This window comes from Monodon monoceros, unplaced genomic scaffold (genome assembly GCF_005190385.1).
Source record: "Monodon monoceros isolate NGI ecotype Baffin Bay Population unplaced genomic scaffold, NGI_Narwhal_1 Super_Scaffold_11, whole genome shotgun sequence".
NCBI lineage: Eukaryota > Metazoa > Chordata > Mammalia > Artiodactyla > Monodontidae > Monodon > Monodon monoceros.
The window spans coordinates 133110141-133125451 of NW_021703767.1; the positions used below are offsets into that span (position 1 = coordinate 133110141).

A 15311-nucleotide genomic window follows, 5' to 3' on the forward strand; every position below is an offset into this window, starting at 1 on the left:
ACTCATCAGATTGGTGTTCAGCCACAGTTAAAATCATGTCTCTGGGCCTTGGTGTCCTTATGTGTAAGATGACACACTATTCTGGATAATGATTACATTTTCCTTCACCTCTGAAATGCTCTGTGCCCCACCTGTGTTTTTGTTTCAGGTCGTCTCTACTACTGACTTTGTCTAAATTTTTAAGCCAGCAAATGAATGAATGGGAGTGAACAGGGGAAAGCGGCCAGGTTTCCCAGAGAAAGGCCCATTTCCTGAACAGAGACTTTTGTAGCAGCAGTAACATCAAAATATCGTCCATAAAACCCTTTCAGTCAGTATGATGGCATTTCCTTTTAGATGCTGACTCTGACAAAGCATTAAAAAAGTGTGCTAGTAAAAGTTGGCAAATGTATTGTTATTTTACTGAACAGTAGAAGAGTCTAGATGTTATTTTATGGAAAACTTCATTTCCTGCCATGTGTTTTAACTTAGGACGTGGCTAGTTGAGGTTTCAATTGCGAAATCTTTTGATCCATTAAGTATGAGAACAAGTACAAATGTTAAAACATACAGTTTCTCCATCATGTTTTGCTTATTCACTAAAAGTAGAGAAAGAATGGCATATAACCAGAGCCATAATCATGGCTTAATTATATGAAATAGCTTCAGAATAAAATAAAAGACACGGCCTTCAAAAAGATTTTGCTAATGTTTTTAATCCCCATTGCTAGAAATCTTTGTATAGTGAACAGTATTTATATTAAGAAAATAAGGTGTTAAGAGGGAGGCATGTCTTTAAAAATCATGAATTGTGCAAAGGTATTTTGTGTGACCGGTTATAGCAGTTTTGCCCAGATTATTTGGACTAATAGCAACAGGTATGTTGCCTTTTGTATTAATACCAGTAGGCATAAAGCATCTGGGATCATTTTTGGTCATGGGGGCCATCCAGATGAAAACAGGACTTTTTCAATGGGAAGTATAACTTCTTTCCCTTCTTCATTGAATTTATTTGGACATTGGCAAATGATTGTTGAATTCATTTTATGTAGTCTAGCATTTGTTGGTCAAGCATGCTCATGTTTTAGCTGAAATTCTCTGTGCCTTTCCCCACCGCCCCTGTGATTATGAGTGTCATTTCCCTATGACCAGGTGACTCTTTGGGATGTGTTTAAAGCTTATACATATCTAGTTTTTAATGAATCTGACAGATGCCCATTAAACTGTTACAAATGAAATAATCTAGCTCTTGGCTGTGTTTTTGCAGATTATTGTATTGAAAGAAAATAATGACTTTACAAAAACAAACGTTTCTTTTTTGTAAACCTAAAAAAATGAGAGTAATAATGTCATGGAGAGTCCTCTGCTGATCATTGTTACTTTGTAATAAGATACTTAAAATAGAGTGTGTGGCAAACAAAGGAAGATTCCTAATCTACCGAAGAAATCCCTGCCTTCCCTGACTTTTCCACAGTTTTGAACATGAATTTAGATTTTCTTTAGTGGTCCCCCACTTGCTTTTTTTTTCTTTTCTTTTCATTTTTTTGTTTTTTTGAACAACAAATAACTCCTGAATTTCTACTAACCTTTGTTTTGGAAACCAATTTTAAGTCACTTTAAGTTAGAGTTTTCATTCATTCTGCAGGTATTTACCGAATCTTAACTCTGTGTTTGGCCCCATGCTTGAGGCAGGGAAGTGACCTAGATGGAAATTCTATCCAGTACGTGACCTCAGGAGGCTTGTGGTCTGTGTGTGGAAAAGATCTGTTCATGAGTATTTATATTTACGTTAAATGTGCTAAGTATGATAAGACAGGCGGAAAAATTTTATTGGCAGAGTTGAGAGGATGGAGAGGAGAGGGAGGACCTGGGTGAGGGGTGGTGTTTGAGCAGGGCCCGGGGGCCTGGGTGGGAGGGTGACAGGACTGAGGGCGGGTGCCTGCCCAGAGACCTCAGCAGGGCTTTGAGAGGGAGGCAGGTGTCAGTTGCCTTTAAGGACTGGCAAGTCGTCCAGTTTGGCTGGTAAACCAGGAGGAGCTCAGGCTGGCATGAGTTACCAAGGCCTCTGAGCATTTTGTTTGTAGTTGAGAGTTAGGGAGACCTTGGAGGGTTTTGAGCTGGTGAGTAACTCGGTGAGGTCAGAACATTAGGAATATTCGCCTGTTGTCTGTTTTGAGAGAGATAAGAAGGAGGCTGAGGCAGAAACTCAAGTGAGAAGAACAGAGTTCTTGGCTTAGGATGGTGGTGGGTGAGCAAGGGGAGGAAGAGGCGTGAGCTGAATTCGTGGAACTGGCCTGTGTTAGCGATGAACCAAGACTGTGTGTGCAGGTACCAGTAGATCATGGATTTGACTTACTGACTCCAAGGTCGATCCAGAATTGAAACCTTGGTCTGAAACCTTGGTCGTGAAAGGCGGCTGCTTTTGCGGGGCCCTCTGAGGGCAGGAGCAGCCTTCTCCACCTCTGCGCCTCCAGCGCCAGGCACCAAGTTCAAGAAAGGTTTGTGGAAGGAATGAATATGCTGGGTTTAGTTGTGCACATCAGTGAGTTTGCCATTGGATCAGGACTTTCAGGTGGTCAAGGGCCAAGCAGACCTGGGTGTGAATCCCGACACGGCCACTCCTGAGTGATCTGGAGCAAGTTACTGAACCTTTCCACTTCCTCATCTGCAGAATGGAGGGTAACAATACTGTCTCTCGGGATAGAATATGGTTATTCATATTAGCTGAATGAATTAATGCACATAAAACATTTAGCTCAGCACCTGGCATACACCTGAGATAAATGCTCCTCAGACGTTGGCTGTTTTGACAGGGGCATGCAGATGTGAGCCTGTGGTTGGCAGAGAAGTAACAGTGAATTGGGGTGGAGGGTTGTAGCTTTGGGAGTGCTTGAGGGCCTCAGCCCGGAGGTGAAGAGGGCGCAGGAGTGAGGCAGCTCAGAGGAAGCGCCTGGTAAGGAAGTGGGAGGAGGGGCGGAGAAGGGGCAGGAGGACCAGGTCAGAGAGGCAGGAGGGGGTCGGGAGAGTTCAGTGTCAGCTGTCCCAGGCAAGGAGGGTGCTTCAGGATGGAAAGGAAGTAGGAAGCATCAAATTCAGAGAGACCAGGGACGCTCAGAAGGGAGGCTGAGAACTGGGACTGGATGTTGAGTTTGGTTGTTCGGCAAGACATCCACCAAGCTTGGGAGAAGTCACAGGAGAGCAGAAGCCAGGTTTCCCATGGGTGCAGAGAGCATCAAGGGAGCAGGGAAGGTTCTGTTGGATGAAGAAGTATAAGTGGAGGCCAGTGTTAAAGGCAAGATTTCCAGAATAGCTTTTAAAGACAGTATGGCTTTTAAGTTTGTTCTAGCAAAACAATGAATAGGCTGTGGTACCGAGACCACCATGCTTTATAGTCTGTACTGTTGTCCATGAGAACAACTCCCCGGGGTGTGCGGTGCTTGGTCTGCGAGGCCCTGCATGGTGGCACTGGTGAGGTGGCATGTGCGATCGTAAATGGATAAAGTGTGAGATTTCTTGTAATAATGAAAAAATACTGATAAATTCATTATAATTAATGCAATAAGATACATAAAAACAGACACTTAAGGAGCACTTACTGTGGGCCAGCAGTGTTATGTGCGCTTTGCATATGTTGTCTCCTTTAATCTTCCCACCAACTCTGTGAGGTACAGGTGCTTTTATTCTCATCTCCCAGGTGAGGCGGCCTAGGGTCACACGTGTGGCCAGGGTCACACAGCTGGTAAGTGGTGGCACCAGGCTTCAATACCAAGCAGTCTAGCTGTAGAGCCTGTGCTGTTAAAAGCCGTACTCTGCTGCTTCCTTTTTGCTGCTAAATTGTTGAGGATGAGCAGTTAGCATTAGACATCATGTCTGATGAGTCAGGGGGTCTAGAGGAGCAGGTTGAACGTGGAGGAGAGGCTGGTGGGAGCTGGTGAAGCAGCGTTTCATGCAGGGTGGGGGTGGGGCCAGGCTCAGAGGCTCCAGAGGGGATATTAACCCCACTTGCTCTCAGGGAGAGGAGGAGAGAGAGGACTGGCACAAATACAGAGAAAGAGAGGCAGGGGATTTTACAGGAGCAAGAGAAAGGGAGAACATTTTAAGAGGTTTGTTGAGGTAGCGAGGGAGACCATCATCATCTGGAGAACTTTCCCGTGGATTTTTAAGAATTGTCTCCCATTGATAGTTTGACTGGACTTGGTCCTGTTGGAAAAAAGGGGCTAGGGGAGCTAGCATTAGGGTGGGAGGCTCACTGACCTCGACAGAGTCCCAAGGCGCCCCCTAATGGAGCTGTGAAGGTAACAGTCAAGGAGAAGGGCTGTGTTTGGTCACCTGCTACTGATCTGATTTGCTGCCAGAAGTGGAGCTGAAGGGCAGTAGGTGGAGGAAAGAGTCATATTGTCTTTTCAGCCCTGTTGTGAAGAAATCCCAGGTTTGGGAGGAAGAGAAACCCACAGGCGGAAGAAACAAGGAATGTAGGAAGTAGAGGCATTTGGAATTTGAGGGGTGTTGGAGGCATGGATGTCACTGAACTGAAGGGTACCTGACCCAGACCTTTTTAGGATTTTCTGGAAATCAGATACATCGTTTAAAAATAGTGTTTCTCCAACGATCTGTAGCAAATGGCTGTTTTTGTTGTTTGAAGGTTGTGAACTGTTTATATCTTGTAAAATATAATAAAAAATGAATTAGAAAAAATAAATGAAAACAAAGGCACAAGGAGTGCAAACTCAATTTGTTGTCTGTTATTAGATTAAACAGGCACACAACTTACTCTGTGAAAATTGCTTAAAATAAAAAAAAGTTTCTAAGTGCTTGGCTTTTAATTTCTGAAGTCAGCTTGGCGTGGGCTTCTGGCGGGCTCAGAACAAACACAGGCTTGTGGCTGACGGTGGGTCTCATTTATGTGCATAGCGCTGACAGAGCAGTCAGGCTCCAGGCAGGGCTGCATGGGGCTCCGGTGCCCCGGCTCTTCCCCAGAGCACCCAGCCTCGTGCGTGGCACACACTGCACGCTCCACAAATACACGCTTGTTAAACGGTCCCTTTCAGAGGTGAGTTTTGTATGCAGAATAAAATTCTCCCAAAATAATTAAAATTTGTTCACCTGGTGGTAGGCAGAATTCTGAAGCAAAGTGTGCTTTACTTTGTTTTGCAATTTTCAAAACCCACATCTTTGTAGATTTAAAAAAAACCCAAAAACCTACCTACCAGAAAGCCACAGTTTGTTCCTGAGTTGTGTGCATCTAACCTCAGCCACTCTGGTCTTTTGGCTCCAGGTCGTGTCAGCAGCTAAGGTGTGTGGAGCAGCTCATGAGTCCCCGTCTGTGAAGAGGCTCCGCCTGCTTGTAGCTGATAAAGACTTTTCTTTTAAAGCCGGCCAGTGGTAAGTGGCTTTTCTGTTTCCTAAGTGTGTGTGTGTTCAAGGTGCCATCAGATACAAGAGCTTGTTTTTCCTTCTGGAAAGGACTTCTATGGCTACTGTTTCTCCCAGGGAGTAGGAATTCTAGAGCGTCTCCATTCGGCCTGAGCCTCTTTTTGGCATGGAGAATCTGATTCATTTCCTATCCTCAGCTCACCTTGGTTTTGAGCACATGACCCTCTCAGTCATAGATGAAAATTGCTGCCTTGAGTTTTCCAGATTGAAACAAAGCAGCTAGTTGTGGTCCGAGGACCTGACAACTCTGATAATTACATTCTGCGGGAATGGCTGCTAATAGAATGCACTGCAGTAATCTAATCTGCTTCAGTTATGTGTTGCTGGGGGTTGATACACTTTTTTTAAAATTTTTATTTTATTTTTTATATAACAGGTTTTTATTAGTTATCTATTTTATACATATTGGTGTATATATGTCAATCCCAGTCTCCCAGTTCATCTCCTCCTCCCCCCCCCTTGTTGTCTACATCGTTTGTTCTGTACATCTGTGTCTCTATTTCTGCCTTGCAAACTAGTTCATCTGTACCATTTTTTCTAGATTCCACATATATGCGTTAATATACAATATTTGTTTTTCTCTTTCTGACTGACTTCACTCTGTATGACAGTCTCTACATCCATCCACATTTCTACAAATGATCCAATTTCATTCCTTTATTATGGCTGAGTAATATTCCATTGTATAACTGTATCACATCTTCTTTATCCATTCGTCTGTTGATACGCATTTAGGTTGCTTCCATGACTTGGCTATTGTAAATAGTGCTGCAAGGAACATTAGAGTGCATGTGTCTTTTTGAATTATGGTTTTCTCTGGGTATATATGCCTGGTAGTGGGATTGCTGGGTCATATGGTAATTCTATTTTTAGTTTTTTAAGGAACCTCCATACTGTTCTCCATAGTGGCTGTATCCATTTACATTCCCACCAACAGTGCAAGAGGGTTCCCTTTTCTCCACACCCTCTCCAGCATTTGTTGTTTGTAGATTTCCTGATGATGCCCATTCTAACCAGTGTGAGGTGATACCTCACTGTGGTTTTGATTTGCATTGCTCTAATGATTAGTGATGTTGAGCAGCTTTTCATGTGCCTCTTGGCTATCTGTATGTGTTCTTTGGAGAAATGTCTATTTAGATCTCCTGCCCATTTTTGCATTGGGTTGTTTGCTTTTTTAATATTGAGCTGCATGAGCTGTTTATATGTTTTGGAGATTAATTCTTTCTCCATTGATTCGTTTGCAAATATTTTCTCCCATTCTGAGGGTCGTCTTTTTGTCTTGTTTATAGGTTCCTTTGCTGTGCAAAAGCTTTTAAGTTTCATTAGGTACCATTTGTTTATTTTTGTTTTTATTTCCATTACTCTAGCATGTGGGTCAAAAAAGATCTTGCTGTGATTTATGTCAAAGAATGTTCTTCCTATATTTTCCTCTGAGAGTTTTATAATGTCTCGTCTTACATTTAGGTCTTTAATCCATTTTGAGTTTATTTTTGTGTATGGTGTTAGGGAGTATTCTAATTTCATTCTTTTACATGTAGCTGTCCAGTTTTCCCAGCACCACTTATTGAAGAGAGTGTCTTTTCTCCATTGTATATCCTTGCCTCCTTTGTCATAGATTAGTTGACCGTAGGTATGTGGGTTTATCTCTGGGCTTTCTATCCTGTTCCATTGGTCTGTATTTCTGTTTTTGTGCCAGTACTATGTTGTCTTGATTACTGTAGTTTTGTAGTAGAGTCTGAAGTCAGGGAGCCTGATTCCTCCAGCTCCGTTTTTTTCCCTCAAGATTCCTTTGGCTATTTGGGGTCTTTTGTGTTTCTGTACAAATTTTAAGATTTCTTTTTGGAGTTCTGTAAAAAATGCCATTGGTAATTTGATAAGGATTGCATCAAATCTGTAGATTGCTTTGGGTAGTGGAGTCATTTTCACAATATTGATTCTTCCAATCCAAGAACATGGTATATCTCTCCATCTGTTTGTGTCGTCTTTGATTTCTTTCATCAGTGTTTTATAGTTTTCTGCATACAGATCTTTGGTCTCCCTCGGTAGGTTCATTCCTAGGTATTTTATGCTTTTTGTTGCAATGGTAAATGGGAGGGTTTCCTTAATTTCTCCTTCAGATTTTTCATCATTGGTGTATAGGAATGCCAGAGATTTCTGTGCATTAATTTTGTATCCTGCAACTTTACCAAATTCATTGATTAGCTCTAGTAGTTTTCTGGTGGCATCTTTAGGATTCTCTATGTATAGTATCATGTCATCTGCAAACAGTGACAGTTTTACTACTTCTTTTCCAATTTGTATTCCTTTTATTTCTTTTTCTTCTCTGATTGCTGTGGCTAGGACTTCCAAAACTGTGTTGAATAATAGTGGCGAGAGTGGACATCCTTGTCTTGTTCCTGATCTTAGAAGAAATGCTTTCAGTTTTTCACCATTGAGAATGATGTTTGCTGTGGGTTTGTCATATATGGGCTTTATCATGTTGACGAAGGTTCCCTCTGTGCCCACTTTCTGGAGAGTTTTTTTTATCATAAATGGGTGGTGGATTTTGTCAAAAGCTTTTTCTGCATCTATGGAGATGATCATATTCAGTGATCTCTTGGTTATTTAGTAATGTATCGTTTAACCTCCATGTGTTTGTGTTTTTTACGTTTTTTGCCCCTGTAATTGATTTCTAATCTCATAGTATTGTGGTCAGAAAAGATGCTTGATACGATTTCAGTTTTCTTAAATTTACTGAGGCTTGGTTTGTGACCCAAGATGTGATCTATCCTGGAGAATGTTCTGTGTGCACTTGAGAAGAAAGTGTAATCTGCTGTTTTCGGTTGGAATGTCCTATAAATATCAAATCTATCTGGTCTGTTGTGTCACTTAAAGCTTGTGTTTCCTTATTAATTTTCTGTTTGGATGATCTGTCCATTGGTGTAAGTGAGGTGTTAAAGTCGTCCCCCACTATTATTGTGTTACTGTTCATTTCCTCTTTTACAGCTGTTAGCATTTGCCTTACGTATTGAGGTGCTCCTATGTTGGGTGCATATATATTTATAATCATTATAGCTTCTTCTTGGATTGATCCCTTGATCATTATGTAGTGTCCTTTCTTGTCTCTTGTAACATTCTTTAAAGTCTGTTTTATCTGATATGAGTATTGCTACTCCAGTTTTCTTTTGATTTCCATTTGCATGTAATATCTTTTTCCATCCCCTCGCTTTCAGTCTGTATGTGTCCCTAGGTCTGAAGTGGCTCTCTTGTAGACAGCATACATATGGAGGGTTTTTTTTGTATCCATTCAGCGAGCCTGTGTCTTTTTGTTGGAGCATTTAATCCATTCACATTTGAGGTGATTATCAATATGTATGTTCCTATTACTATTTTCTTAATTGTTTTGGGTTTGTTTTTGTAGATCCTTTTCTTTTGTGTTTCCCACTTAGAGAAGTTCCTTTAGCATTTGTTGTAGAGCTGGTTTGGTGGTGCTGAATTCTCTTAGCTTTTGCTTGTCTGTAAAGCTTTTGACTTCTCCATTGAATCTGAATGAGATCCTTGCCAGGTAGAATAATCTTGGTTGTAGGTTCTTCCCTTTCATCACTTTAAATATACCGTGCCACTCTTCTGGCTTGTAGAGTTTCTGCTGAGAGATCAGCTGTTAACCTCATGGGAGTTCCCTTGTATGTTATTTGACATTTTTTCCCTTGTTGCTTTTTTTAAAAAATAAATTTATATATTTATTTATCTATTTATTTATTTATTTTGGGTTGCACTGCGTCTTCATTGCTGCATGCCGACTTTCTCTAGTTGTGGTGAGCTGGGGTTCCTCTTCGTTGCGGTGCACAGGCTTCTCATTGCGCTGGCTTCTCTTGTTGCAGAGCATGGGCTCTAGGCACTTGGGCTTCAGTAGTTGTGGCTCGCGGGCTCTAGAGTGCAGGCTCAGTAGCTGTGGCACACAAGCTTAGTTGCTCTGCATCATGTGGGATCTTTCCGGACCAGGGCTCAAACCCACGTCCCCTGCACTGGCAGGCGGATTCTCAACCACTGCGCCAGCAGGGTAGCCCCTCCCTTGTTTCTTTTAATAATTTTTCTTTGTCTTTAATTTTTGTCAGTTTGATTACTATGTGTCTTGGCATGTCTGTCCTTGGTTTATCCTGCCTGTGACTCTCTGTGCTTCCCAGACTTGAGTGGCTATTTCCTTTCCCATGTTAGGAAAGTTTTTGTGTATAATCTCTTCAAATATTTTCTCGGGTCCTTTCTCTCTCTCTTCTTCTTCTGGGACCTGTATAATGCGAATGTTGGTATGTTTAATGTTGTCCCAGAGGTCTCTTAGGCTCTCTTCATTTCTTTTCATTCTCTTTTCTTTATTCTGCTCTGTGGCAGTGAATTCCACCATTCTGTCTTCCAGGTCACTTATCCTTTTTTCTGCCTCAGTTATTCTATTGATTTCTTCTAGTGTATTTTTCATTTCAGTTATTGTATTGTTCATCTCTGTTTGTTCTTTAATTCTTCTAGGTGTTTGTTCTTTAATTCTTCTAGGTCTTTGTTAAACGTTTCTTGCGTCTTCTTGATCTTTGCCTCCATTCTTTTTCCAAGGTCCTGGATCATCTTCACTATCTTTATTCTGAATTCTTTTTCTGGAAGGTTTCCTATCTCCACTTCATTTAGTTGTTTTTCTGGGGTTTTATCTTCTTGCTTCATCTGGTACATCTCTGCGTTTTCATCTTGTCTATCTTTCTGTTAATGTGGTTTTCATTCCACAGGCTGCAGAATTGTAGTTCTTGCTTCTGCTGTCTGTCTTCTGGTGGATAAGGCTATCTAAGAGACTTGTGCGAACTTCCTGATGGGAGGGACTGGTGGTAGGTATAGCTGGGTGTTGCTCTGGTGGGTAGAGCTCAGTAAAACTTTAATCCGATTGTCTGCTGATGGGTGGGGTGGGGTTCCCTCCCTGTTGGTTGTTTGGCCTGAGGCGACCCAGCACTGGAGACTACCTGGCTCTTTGGTGGGGCTAATGGTGGACTTTGGGAGGGCTCATGCCAAGGAGTACTTCCCAGAACTTCTTGAGTTTTCCAGATTGAAACAGAGCAGGTAGCTGTGGTCTGAGGACCTGACAACTCTGATTACGTTCTGCAGGAATGGCTGCTAATAGATTGCACTGCAGTAATCTAATGTGCTTCAGTTATGTGTTGCTGGGGGGTTGATCCATTTTTAAAAATCAGTCTTCTTTATGTCAAATGCAGAGTAAACACAGCAGTCTGAAACTGGTTGTTCTAACGAGGTATGTCACAGAGCTGCCCACCCTCTTGCCTGAATTCCTGTATCCCTCATAACTTGTCTGGGTTGAGTTGAACTATTTTGCTGAATTTATTATCAGGATCCCCCATGGGGCCCAGCCCATATCACACTCAGGACTCTGAGAGCTGGTCAGTACGCTGACAGGGTAACAGCCCAGCTGTCCCACTGTTCCTGCAAATGGCCTCACTGCGCTGGGATTCAAGTTGAATTGTAAATAAAGCAACTTGTATTTCCTTAAGAAAGGTGTGTTTGGGTGTCTGTTTCCTTTATTTAAATAAAGCATTCATTTCTAAATGAATTTCTGGCATGTCAGTCTTGGTTGTCTTTCTTAGGAGTCACTTGACTAATTTTGGCAGTCCATCTGGAAATGTGGTTTTGTTAGAAGGAGGATGTGTGATAATAGCAAATGTGATAATAGCAAGAGTTAGCAGTCTTGTGTTAATAGTTTGCCTTTGAATTTAGAACTAGAAAACAAGATGCTGATTGCAATAATTTGCGTTTGTGAAGCAATTTACTGCAATCTTTGCACATGTTCAGTGATACATATTAAGTGAATTTGGGCTGTTTTAGGGGGGGAGGGCAGCGTTTTTACCCTTCCAAACTAGTTTAGCAGTTGTTACATTGAAAAGTGCAAGCTTTAATTGTAATGATCTATCTTTCCACATTTCCCTTCTGGGGAAGTGTTTGTGTCCTGTGCACACAATTATCTCCCTGCCTCCAACTCAGAGTTGTGCCAAGACTCTGACCCCAGCATCCTGATTAGAAAAAGCCTGTGCCTTCGTCACACTGCTGCTCCCCTGGCGTGCGTGTGAGTGTGTTGGCACTTGCAAACTGTAAGTTTGCAAACTGATACCTGATAAGAAAAATGTCATCCTTCCCTGGTGATATACATAGAAATAGGGTCTCCCTGTGAGCCTCAAGATAAAATCACTCAGGGTGGGTGTTACATACACCGCATCAGTGAATGGATTTGGTAATATCACCAGTGTTGGGTCTGTCCCCCTGGGAGGCTGTATCATAGCGTCACACGCCTTGTGCTCTGCAGACTGCCTGGCCCAAAGGCTCGCTTTTCTACCTGCTGGCTCTGTGATATGGGCGGCTTCCTTCTTGCTCTGGGCTTCCATTTCCATGTCTTTAAACAGGGAATAGTAATATTTTTGTGTCTTGGGGTATGTCAGGCAGAGTTTGTTTTGTTTTTTGTTGTAGCCAGTGTTTCACAGTCAGTTAGATCATCTGTGTTGGTGAGGCCCAAGGGACAGATTGTAACTCAGCTCCTCTGCCAGTTCCCCTGCAGTGAGGCTATTGTTGGAAGAGCAGCAGACCTGCGAGGAGCGGGTGAGTGCACAGCTCCACTCCCTGTGATGCTGCCCCTCGTGTACAGTCAGTGCGTGCTCCACATCTGGGCTGTGCACAGAACGCACCCAGGGGAGCAAGGCCCAGGCGTTTTTGGAGAGAGAAAGGTGTGTCTCTGACTTCGTACAAGATATCACAAGGTTTTATGCTTGCAAGTGACTGGGCTGTACTAAGAGGAGGAGGACACTGAGAAGAAAGTGATTAGAGGAGCAAGATTAGAGAAATAGGACTCTTCCTCCCCCCCACCCCCCGCTGGCAGGGCAGCTGTGCTGTAGACGTATATAGAGATGGCCTCACAGCCCTGACTCACAGGGCCACGCTGAGGAAGTGCTGCGTTCCTTGGCATCTTTGTTCAGATGGTGTCCTCCTCCACTGCTTGTTTGATGAGCACTGTCTTTCAGGACTCCTCTGTGAAGTCCTTCCTAATTCCTCCACCCCTAGTGGAATTGACTACTTCTTCCTCGCCTCCCCTCCCCACGTCCCACCCCCCAAGCAAGTTTTTTTTTTTTTAAGTAAAGCAGCGGCTTTATTATTTGCCCGAGAAAATCAGGATCACATATGTTGGAGCTAAGAAGAAACCTATACTAAGTACAGGTACTTCCAGACAGATCTCAAATGATGAGCGTTTTCTCTCTGCCAAGCAGAGTTTTTCATAGCCCCATAATCGTGTTTATTTGTTAATTTTCCTCCCACTTGGGAGTTTTTTGAGGGCAGGAACCAAGACATACTTGCATCTTTACCTGCAACACCAACCCCAGTGCCTGTTCATGGTGGGCAGATGCCGTCTGTCGCGTTTGCCGAGTACGGTAGCTGATGGCTAAAGCATTGTCGTTCGGCTGTGGTTTGTGTGCCTGCTCTGTGCTGGGCCCTGGGGCAGGATGGGGCTGCCTGGTGTGTCACATTGGATGTGTATATGTGTGCTTCACTACAGAATTAGGTCTTTTCTCTCCACTCTTCACATACTCACTCATCTGGTTGCTGATCCTGCGGAGGGCATTTTTAAAGGGGTACATGTGCGCGCGCTTGTGTGTTTAAAACTTAATTCTTTCTTGGAAAGATGTTTTATTAAATACGTATTGTACATATTTTCTTAAGTCCATTCAGATGAGGTTCTTCTGTAGCATTTCATGAAGGAGTCCTTTTAAAGGCAAAGGGTTTTCAGAGTTACTAGAGAAGAGGGACACCTGAGAGAAAGGTCTTTATCAACATCAAGCAGCAGAGGGTGCTATAGTTCAGGAGATAAAGCAGCAAAAGTAGCTCAGAGATTAATTTTTTTAAACACAGAAGCTATGGAGATGCCATTTACCTCTTCTCTGAAAGCATATAGCAACTGTGTTAATAAATGTTAGCTATAGTCTTTTAAAATTTGTATCTTGTCTGAAATGGAAGGGGAATTAGAATATTCATGGGAAAGAAGGAAGTGAATAAATGCGAAAACAGCCTGGGGACCTTTTCTGGAGCACTTCCAGTCCAGAACTGGTTTTCTAAGACTGTAAAAAAATGACCAGATATCTAAGGCCAGAGATGAGAAGAGAACATCTTTTAAGGCCATACATAGATCAAATCAGGAGAGAACATCAAGTGCTTTTCGTGTAAGCCTGCTGGTAGGGAAGCAACTGGAGGGAAATGATACTATTGCTTTTTTTTAATACTGTCGCTCTTTGATGGCTGAGAAACAGCTATATTGGGTATTTGAGTTTTCTGGACATGGAGATGAGAATTTCCTGTGGTCCCAGTTTCTAAAAAGTTTCCCTTTCCTTGGTATGTGACTAGATTTGTTGCATTTCCTAGAATCACCCCCCCCCCCCCCCCCCCCAAAAAGTTTCTGTGGCATAGAATTCAGTTCAGTAGAAGAACTCACAAGAGTTATTGACTACAGGAGAATGGTTAGAAGAGAAGAAGGAAAATGATCTTGGAACTTAGGAGCCCGCATCAGCCTGTTTAGTTTTTCAAATGCCAGTGAGAGAGTGTTTGTTGCCATTTTTTCCCCACACTTTTTAAAAACTTTTATTGAGATATACTTTACATATCATAAAATTCACTCATTTAAAGTGTACAATTCAACGATTTCTAGTATATTCACAGAACTGTACAGTGATCAATCAGCCCAGACAAATTTTAGAACGTTCTCATCATCCCAGAAAAAAACTCTGCACTAATTATCATTCAGTCCCCATCCTCACCCTCTTAGGCAACCACTGTTCTTCTTTCTGTCTTTGCAGATTTGCCTCTTCTGGACATTTAATATCAATAGAAATATATAATATGTGATCCTTTTTGTGACTGGTTTCTTTAACTTAACATAATTTTGTTGTTCATCGATGTGGTGGCATGTGATCAGTGTTTAATTCCGTCGTGTGGAACCACATTTTGTTTATGCCTTCATCAGTTGATGAATGTTTAGATTATTTTGAAACTTTTAGACTATTATCAATAATGCTGCTGTGAACATTCATGTACATGCTTTTGAGTGGACATATATATTTTTTTCTCTTCGGTATATACCTAGGAGTGGAATTGCTGGTCACATATGTTTAACATTTTCAGGCACTGCCAAATTGTTTTCTAAAGTGGCAAGACCATTTTACATTCCCATCAGCGATGTGTAAGGGTTCTGATTTCTCTGATCCTTGATATTGTCTTTTTGATTAGCCATCCATCCTAGTGAGTGTGAAGTGATAGCCCATTGTGATTTTGATTTGCCTTTCCCTAATAACTAATGATGTTGAGGATTTTTCATGTACTTATTAACCATTTGTATATCTTCTTTGGAGAAACGTTTGTACAAATCCTTTGCCCATTTTTTACTTGAGTTGTCTTTTTATTACTGACTTGTTAAGAGTTCTTTATATAATGTGTATCCAAGTCCCTTATTAGATACATGATTTGAAAATATTTTCTCCCATTCTGAGGGTCATCTTTTCCTTGATGGTATCATTTGTGGCACAAAGTTTTTCATTGTATGCAGTCTAGTTTCTCCATTTTTCCTTTGACCTTTGTGTTTTAGTGTCATTTCTAAGTATCTGTTGGCATGAAGAGTTACTCCTGTGTAAGTCTTCTAAGAGTTTATAATTTTAGCTTTTATATTTAAGTCTGTGATCTGAGTTAATGTTTGTATATGGTGTGAGGTAGGGGTCCAACTTTATTCTTTTTGTGTGGCTATTCAGTTGTCCCAGCACCACTTGTTGTTTGTTTTAATTGAAGTATAGTTGATTTACAATGTTGTGTTAGTTTCAGGTGTACAGCAAAGTGATTCAGTTATTTATATA

General features: G+C 41.8%; 1 protein-coding gene across 3 annotated transcripts in view; it reads left to right on the plus strand.

Moving 5' to 3' along the window:
* Window positions 1-15311, plus strand: part of OXNAD1 (oxidoreductase NAD binding domain containing 1) — a 58518-nt gene that overhangs the window by 22481 nt on the left and 20726 nt on the right. For all 3 annotated transcript variants that reach the window (XM_029214574.1, XM_029214575.1, XM_029214576.1), the window contains one exon: window positions 5255-5361. In XM_029214574.1, coding sequence (XP_029070407.1) covers window positions 5255-5361 — 107 coding nt within the window. The remainder of the gene's footprint in view (window positions 1-5254; window positions 5362-15311) is intronic.